Here is an 8996-nt window from a genome sequence, read left to right on the forward strand (position 1 = left end):
CCACTACCTTTGGTCGTATGTGTTGGAGTTGGTGATAGTTTGGCTTATGACTATGTTTGCATGCATAGCCTTCGCGTCAAGATCCCCGGGAAGCTTCCCGACGTTCCTGGCAGCTAAGTCCATGTTTAACTGCAGCCGGCACGTCAAACTCATACCATCGGGAATGGCCATTTCCTTCTCGAAACCCTGCATCTATGTAGTGTTATTGCATTCTAAGCGCTCGTCATCGAGACCCTGGTGGTGATGGCTGAGGGGGGCAAGGGGGCGAGAGATGGTCTCAGCAAACATGTCATCTTCCACGACACCTCATGCCAGGGATCAGAGAACCACTGTCTCATATCGTTTGCGTAAGAGGCCTCTAATAGACTTTTGACATGCATGGAACTGTTGTTGAAAGACGCAAAGTTTAAGGTTTTATTTCTCGCTAACGTGAAAGAATAATAATGGAGTTGCAAGCTTCATGACTCAGTGAGGTCGTTCGAGGGGTTCCTTCACCTTGATAGCTTGACCATTGCCGAAAGTTTGCAAGCGTTTTACAGCGGTTTCTATTTTACCGGAAACTTTCTTCTGCATCTGTCCGAGTTAGTTGAGGACTGTGGAGTTGGAGTTGAATCGTGGCTCGTGTAGCTAGAGTGCCATGCTATGCCATGCCTACTCGAACTCAACCGGAACTCAGGGGAACTGACCGCACCGATCAAATCACAACGCATCTTGCAAGTCATAGGGCTACGGATAAGTCCTATCATTGTTCGACATTAGCGAGAAAAGTGGGAGCCTCGACAAAGATGGAATAGAAGACAGTATCGTCGGGCCCTGAGAGCGTTAAGTGGCAAGCGTACTACGACGTTTCAAGTTGATCAACAGTCACATTCAAGACGGATCACGGAACCTTTTACCACTCACCGCTTTACGGCAATACGACCTTTCTTTTCGGGAACTATTTGTTTACTTTCTGCCTGCCGTGGGTCGCCACAGTCTATACCGCAACTACTAGGTTCTATTCTACGGAGTACGGGTCCAGCCTTTTACTTTGCATCCTCTGTTAGCGATGAACAGCATGCGTGTATGGATACAGGCAGCAGTGTCGTTCCAAAGCCAAGAATACGACCAAGACATCTTGTTCATTGCTGCATGTACTCGCTTGCAGCTGGCCATGGTGCTTAACCAGTGGCGGATATACCACTCACAATCTCGACAGGACCCCTGTTGCTACCTACCGCTGTGTAGTCGAAGCATGGCAGGTCTTTCGAAGCATCGCCATCAACTCACGACCAATCGCAATGTTTTCTGTAAGCAATCGATCTTTTGTGCATACTGGAACCAGCAGACTTGGCAATCACGACTTTGAAGGGCTATAACTCATGTGCTCTATAGCTCTAGGCCCAGGCACTGTAGTCTATACCCAGGCGCAGAGAAGTATGATGATGGACTTGCCAGGTTGCGAACTTGACGTACCCGGATCACAGGCATGGATAATAGGACATTAGGCGAAATCGAAATAAACCTCTGGCATGAATCTTGACCGGCTCTACGGAGTACGCTGCATTGTAGAGTACCATCGTACGCTTTGACGCCGAAAGTTGGCGGCAGCTAATCTGAATGGGCCCAAGTTTGATGTTGGACTCGCTTGAATGCCGAATCTGAGGGGTGCTGTCACTACGCCATTAGGCCATATGCGCCCAAGCCTAAGGCCCATCCTTGACCCTTTATCAGATCAAGTCACATAGAGTATGGGGTATAGAGGTGGCACTATACTATTCCGTGCCGGGGCTGGGAGATTACAGGGGTTGTTAAAGCATTTTAGAAACAGCGATATGATCGACGGGCACGCAAAAGGACCACCATGACTGGCGATTCCGAGCCTATCAGGGATTATAGTAAAGTTTTGTGTCCGGTCATATTCAGGACCAAGGTTCTTGGTGTGACGGAGGGCCCGAGAATTCCGACATGATTTCCAGGCTCAAAAACGGAAAATCCTGTTCTGGCAGTTGACATTGGCGAGTTGCAACTTGGTGTAGCTACACCTGGCTGGGCTGCCTCGAGGCTCGAGAACCCTCAGCCTCCTCCACGGCGTCAATATTCATGCAAACCGTCAGCAAGAGAGGCGAGCAATATAGCAATAGGGTGTTGAGCTGATGCTGCTGATGGATGGCTTGGGTAGGTTTAGGGTTGACTTTATTCTTGATATAGACAATGTCCGATGTTGAATCCGGTCGAGATGATCCTATTGTGAGCGAGTGACCACGGCTTTACGCGCCGATCGACCGTTGTATGCTTAATAGAAGGTTGAAGAAGACGAGGCAAGCGATACAACGGCCACTCGGGTGGCGCTTCAGGTCCGGAGTGATGCTGTGCTGTGCTGTGCATGCAGTGCATCGCGGTCAATGAATGAATGAACGGGGTTCCTGAGGCTATTCGAATGATCCGTCGCGTCCAGACCCATCCGCCCAGATGCTACTGGCTGCATCGCAGCGAGGCCGAGGCATCCAGTCACTGGACTGGATTGGACTGGGCTGGACTGGGGACTGGGGACTGGGGACTGGGGACTGGAGTCTTGGGTACAGACACACTGGTTGAGTACATTATTGCTGATGCGATGCTATGCCTGCCGAAGTGTTCCGATGGACAACTCACGTGGAAAACAAGGTCGGTAAAGAAGGCCGGGTTTGTTCAGAAGTGGATGGATCTTGGCACCGGGGCCCCAGGCCAGGTACAGTTCATCATACGTACTATACAGTACTGTAGATAGGTAGATAGTGGAGGTATGTATTGTTATGGAGAGAAGAGCGTGGAGTCGTGACAACCTACTAAGAGAACTGTATCCGTACAGCCAACCAAGATGAGATAGGTCGGGTCGGCCTATTATCCAGCCGGCCACCTTCCCTAGTCGGTAACCAGGGGCCGATACAAATACAGTAGTTGAAGTTGGAGGAGAAAACCCGGGGTGCAGATCCTGGAGGTAATTCATTGATTGATATCCAATCCATGGTGGCATACACATACACATACAGTACTGTAACAGTGACAATAATACTACAAGGTATCCATCCGTACGTACAGTAGGGCATGACATGGCATCGCATGGCATGGCATGGTACGGGCCGAGAATCCCAAATCCTTGACTGCAAGGCCCCAGATTTACTTAACCAGAGTTCTGTGAGTGGTATGTGAAAAGTCCCCGATGGGTCGATTGATTGATCACACGCGCCCACACATCCTCGGAGTTTGTCCTGTCCATGTGAGGTGAGGTGAGGTAAGGTAGTTGAAGTTGGTGGTGGTTTGGATTTCAGGTTACCCACCTAGTATTCGTATGGGCTTTGCGCGGGAAAAGAAAGAAAAAGTAAAAAGTAAAAAGAATGAAAGTCAATTACTAAGGTAGGACTAAGTCAATGAGGAGGCGAGTGGTAACATCGGATGAATAGGTAGGTAGCTGCATGATATGATATGGGATTAATATAGTTTAGCGCTTGACGGAAAATAATTTGACTGAGGGCGGAATTAATTGCAATCAACTAACATTGATCAAGATGGTGGTGGTGATGTTTTGGTACCTACTAAGGTAAGTACAGTAAGTAGAGAGATCTCTTATATGACCGACCGACTTGCTGGATTTTCCATCTCGCTTCTCAACCAACACGCGCCTCAATCCTACAGTCTAGTCTGATCAATCAATTCCTCTAAATCGGTCGATAAAGAACTATCTGTTGGTTCATCCTGTTGTCTCATTTAGACTCAAATCTATCCGTAAATCTCTGGACTATCTATGTATGTACCCCGAGAAATGCCAACTTAACCATAAAATTGACCCAAGTCCAAAAAGGGAAGCTTGAGATGTGGTTCCTGGATAAATGCAAATCGACAGGGGTTTCGGGCATGGATTGACCGTGATAGGGTCAACTTGGGCGGCTCGAATGCAGTGCCAATGCAAGGTAGGCAGTCTAATGCACATGGACCATGTAACACAACACAGGATAAGTTGAATGGATCTAAACCCTTTTACTCCTTCATCTCGTGGCCTACTGTACATGTACACTAAGGTTGGCTGCCCTGCCCTGCCCCTTAAGCCACCCGTCCATTGCGTCCCAATCATGAACATGGAGAGGCAAATGACGATGTTACACCTTCGGAAATAAGGGAACAACCGCACGCCGAGGTTCTACAGAGATCCATTCATCCTTGGCTTTGGCTTTGGCTTTGGCTTTGGCTTTGACTTTGACTTTACTCTGTTCTGTTCTTGGCCCAAAACCTCGCCTAAGCCTAAGGAAGGCCTCGCCTTTGCTTTCTTGTCAATGTCATCCATCCCATCCCTCCATCATTCGACTGCCGTGAAAGCTTCGGGCCGCCAAATCCAATATGCCCGTCATTAAGGACTGGGTTAAATCGGATCCGGATATGAGAGGATTACGGCGGATGATTTGGGCTGGTCGAGACTCAAATCTGATACTCAGAACTGGAGATGTTTAATGAAGCATCACCTCACCTCATTTCGACTCTGAGCTCTCTCTGTATAGGTATCCGTACGGATACAGTATCTAGGATTCCTTAGACTACTATGGTAACCTGATAGGTATACCGGCTAGACTAGGCTAGGCTGCGAGGCCAGCACCAAGCTTGTTCTTGATACTGTAGCAATATTCGCAAAGGCTTTGACCGGTTCGGTCTGCCTCTCTCTTTCTGTCTTGTGTAATTAGCCTCGGGTACCGCAGACGAAATGACTCGCAGAAACTGATCTGTCGTGGAGGTGGCCAAGCAGATCACGTCCCTTGTCGAACAAATACTCTCTGCAAGAATTTCCCAATGGGTCGCCATGCCCGAAGCTCGAGTGAGTATCTTCAACACCAAGATTCAAGGACCCTGAGTTTAACCTGCTTTAATTTCACATCCCATAGCCACCCACTACCATCCATTACCGCCCCCTCTTTCTCCGGCAGAGTACATACAGGTTCTCGTGGCTCGTGGCTCATAGCTCGTGGTCCATGCCATCCCATATTATGCTAGGTCGAGGTAGGTACGTAGGTATGCATGCTATGTGACGCTACCCCATACGCTCTGGATCTTCACCTTCATGGGTTCGTGCAAGGATATACTTCATCCCACCAATTAGGAAGCTCCCCTCCTGTTCCCCACGATCCATTCGTAGTGTCTGTTCCTTTCTCCGCATTATTCTGTACACCGGACAAGGGGTTGGGGGGTGGCGTCTTGCTCTGTTCTGTCCTGGCCTGTCTAGTCTAATGGGGATGGGGATGAATGGGCGTAACATCGTCGCTGCTACTGTACTTGGCACGTCTACTTGGTCAAGACTGTCAGTACTTAAGTATGTCGTCCAGCCTTATACATATTTCCATTGGGGGCCCTTTCCATTTCGTGGCTTGCACAACAGAACACAAAGAGGATCATCTTCCTGACTAGCCTAGCGCAGACCATTACCTCCTTGTCAACTCAACTTGATCATGTCTCCTTCAAGTACCAAGGTTGCCTCTGGTGGCTCCTTTCACACTTGTAAGCCGTCCTCAACTCATCTCAGATGCTTCACCATCATGGCTTCTCGGTCTAATACCATCTCCAGTCCAGGGAATTATACCAAAAAAGCAGCCAACTGCTTCCAGCAATGCAAGGCCCAGGGTCGCGGGCACACGGCGCATAACAACTCCCCATGCTTGTACCGAGTGTAAACGAAGAAAGATCCGCTGCGATGGCAAGCTACCATGTGGCCAATGCATCACAAGCCGAGCCCCAAAGAATTGCTCTTACGATAAACACCGTCAACGAATGATTCCATCTAGAAAGTAAGTGATGTGTCAATCCATTGAGTTGAATTGCCCAGACTAACCTTGGCTGTTCCCAGGGCTCTGGATAGCCTGGCACAATCTCTCGAGGAGTGTCGTTCGGTCCTTCGGCGGCTCTACCCAAATCATGACGTTTCTGCACTTCGCTCCCTGGACAAGCAGGAGCTGATCAACCTCTTGGCTCAATCACAATGTGCTTCGTTGAGCGACCCTCTTCCATCACCACCTCTCGAATCGTCATTCCCCAAGAGTGGCACACCCATGATGGGATCCGACTCCCTCTTGGAACTGCAGACATCTCTGGAAGCTGATCTAGACTCGCTCATTGGTGAGCTCGAGTTCGAGGTTCCATCAGAGCAAAGAGAAGCCAACGAGGAAGCAAATTACCTCACACAACAATCTTGGTGGGACTTTGGCTCAAGACAATGGAGCTCAGTATCTGTACCGCACATGATGGAGGGTCAACCTTACGGGCATGATATGGTGACTCCCGGGCAGCACTCGATGTATGAGGAGTCGCGTGCCATTTACGGCTCACTGGAGATGAGGTGAAATGTGATGATATCCATATCCATATCCATATCCATGGAATGAGATGAGATGATATGATATGACGAAAACGGGGTATTGCGCGGTGTACTTTTACAATACATGCGATTCCCAGCTCTAAAGAGCTATATAGGGGCATCATGTACATGCACCCTGGGGACGCAGGTCGTCCTCTTTAGGTAGCCGGATCACAGCTTACGACAATCATATGAGGCCACGACGATTTATCTTCTACAGTAACTTTCAATAACAAAGTACATATTCACACTTAAGTGCCTGCCTAGGTACCTATCTTATAAAAGACTGCCTTGCTGAGCTCAAATGTCTATTTTATTTATTTATTATCCTTCCTGGATAGTACCTGGCTAGTACCTTCATTGGTAGGTATATTCTCTTCAAGGGTGGTCAATGTCAAACCTCCACTAGTACCTACCTATATTCTACATTTGGAAGGCACGACTACCATGCTACTTCCACCTACATGATGCAAGCGACTAGATCTACCAGGCGCTTACTGCAGGTAGGTGCTTAGGCGGGTACGTAATCCCTGGACTTCTCTCCTTCTTTACTTCAACACTTCCAACCCTTCAACTCCTTCACATAAACTCCGTCTTCGAGTGCGCTGCTCATTTCGCCAGGCTGAGAATGGAACACGCACTTACTTGTAACAATCTCAAGTGTCGGAGAGAACTTAGCGACCGTGCTCTGGTAACGACATGCAGGTATGCATGTTTCGTACAAGTCAGCAAACCACTGACATCAGACAATCAGTCATATATTCTGCGTAGAATGTGCCCAACAACTCGGTGTAACAGGACAAGACGCCGAGCGCCGCAATACATGTCCTGCCTGCGAATCGCAACTCACCAAGCCTGACGACGCCGTCATCACGAACCTGAATCCGAGCGAAGACTACAAGACCAGTGTTCTCAGTGGCTTAAGTCCCAACGTCATCATGGAGTGTGCCGGTCGAGCTCTTAGCTTCTGGGCCTACCAGACCGCGCAAAACATCTATTACCAGCAGTATTTATACAGGACACTCACCGACAAGTACTCGAACCTTGGTATCCGTCTCGAAAAGACTGTAAGCGATGCAACCACAGAGATTGAAGGGCTTCAGCACAAGATGTCAAGTTAGTGCTCTCTCACACCCTACAGCAAGTACATTGTACTTACAAACAGCAGGCCTAGCGGCAGAGCAGGAAAGTTTGCGGCGAAAGCACGAGGAAGTTTCTCAAGCATACAAGGAGAAAAGTCGTAAAGTTCTACAATTACAGGAGCTATATGACAAAGTCAAACGGAGGGCCGAGCTTGGCCAGATTCAGAAGGCTGCCTCCGATGCTGTAGATCATACCTTGCAGGCAACGCAGCTCGATCAGGGCTACGCTGGTAATATGACAGCCCCAAACAATGTCGAGAATAACCATACCCTGGCATTTGGGCAAAACCACCGGATTGACATCTCTGGGATGAATACAGCTGCCGCACGAAACTATCCGAATGTGGGAAGAGAAGGAACTCAATGGTCGCGACTTGGAGGATCGGTGCATCGTGAGTCCCATACCAATCTAGTTGAATAAAACTGACCAGGGAAAGGGGACACCGCTGGGCCATCTATCGGCGGACTTCGACGAGCAGGCATCGGCGCATCAACGTCACAGCAAGGCACAATTCTACCGACTCTGACAGGCGCACCTATATCGGGGTTTGGTGGAGCGAGGCAGCCACCGAAGAGTTTTGCTCCCAGTTTCATCAATCATCGTGGTAACCTGGCCGGTGTCGGCTTGACATCTGGTATCAAAGTCAGCCAAGCGAACAATGCACCAACCTTGGATGTTCCAACGAGACACATGTAAAGGGGCAGTAGAGACGTTTATTAAGCTTTGTTCTACTTGACAATCACTTTGTGTATTTCTTTAACCATTGGCAGTCGCCAAAATAGTTATTAAGGATATCAAAGACTTAAACGTGAACAAGGTAAACCCCCCTTTTAACAATGAGCTGACCGTGTATCACTCTTGCTTTGTTCAAACCAAATTCCTAGGCTCAAAGAAGCGTGTATCAATAACACAGCATATGTTCCTCTTGATCCTATCAATGGCCAAACAAGGGTAGGTGGTATAAACCAAGATTGGTTTCGACGTCATTTAGCTTTATTGTCGACACATATTCATTTTCCTGTCTTGTCAAACGTTAACATGCGACAGAGCTATAGCGATATATCAGGAGCGCAAACCCAGCTGGCACTGGAAGCGGCTGTCCAGTCGTCGTCATCGTCGTTCTTTAGCAATAGCTTCTCAAGACATTTCATTAAATCCTTTGATAAGCCCGGAGCGATAGTTGCGCTTATCACGAAGGAAGCCAGTAAGCAGAAACTGAAAAGACTGAAAAGCATGGGAGCGCGCAAAAAGTCGGATTTGCGGGCACCATCCAAGGCCCGAAAAACGAAGAGCCAGCGTCAATGGCAGCCTATTATCTCGGCTCCGATCACAGAATTTCGACAACATCTACCAGCATATCATCATGGACCGATGTTTGAGAATCGGCAGTCATTCCCTCGGCCATTGATTCAGCACAACAAGCTCGCCAAACGATACGAAGCATTAGGGTCGCATCCGATTCATGGTTCTCGCGAGAGCTGGCACACCGGCGATGATGGCG

At 48.6% G+C, this 8996-nt stretch overlaps 1 protein-coding gene across 1 annotated transcript; it reads left to right on the forward strand.

Annotated features, from left to right (window-relative positions):
• Window positions 1-5769: 5769 nt before the first annotated feature.
• On the forward strand, window positions 5770-8191 carry FIESC28_11684 (uncharacterized protein; the record flags this gene model as incomplete). The annotated part of the gene is made up of 6 exons (XM_031165801.1): window positions 5770-5786; window positions 5846-6334; window positions 7014-7043; window positions 7107-7468; window positions 7518-7886; window positions 7932-8191. The coding sequence occupies 6 exons, from the start codon at window positions 5770-5772 to the stop codon at window positions 8189-8191; spliced, it is 1527 nt and encodes a 508-aa protein (XP_031010133.1).
• Between the last annotated feature and the right edge of the window lie 805 nt (window positions 8192-8996).

The sequence above is a fragment of the Fusarium coffeatum genome, assembly GCF_003316985.1.
Source record: "Fusarium coffeatum strain FIESC_28 chromosome Unknown BRIP53273_contig_463, whole genome shotgun sequence".
Classification (NCBI taxonomy): Eukaryota; Fungi; Ascomycota; class Sordariomycetes; order Hypocreales; family Nectriaceae; genus Fusarium; species Fusarium coffeatum.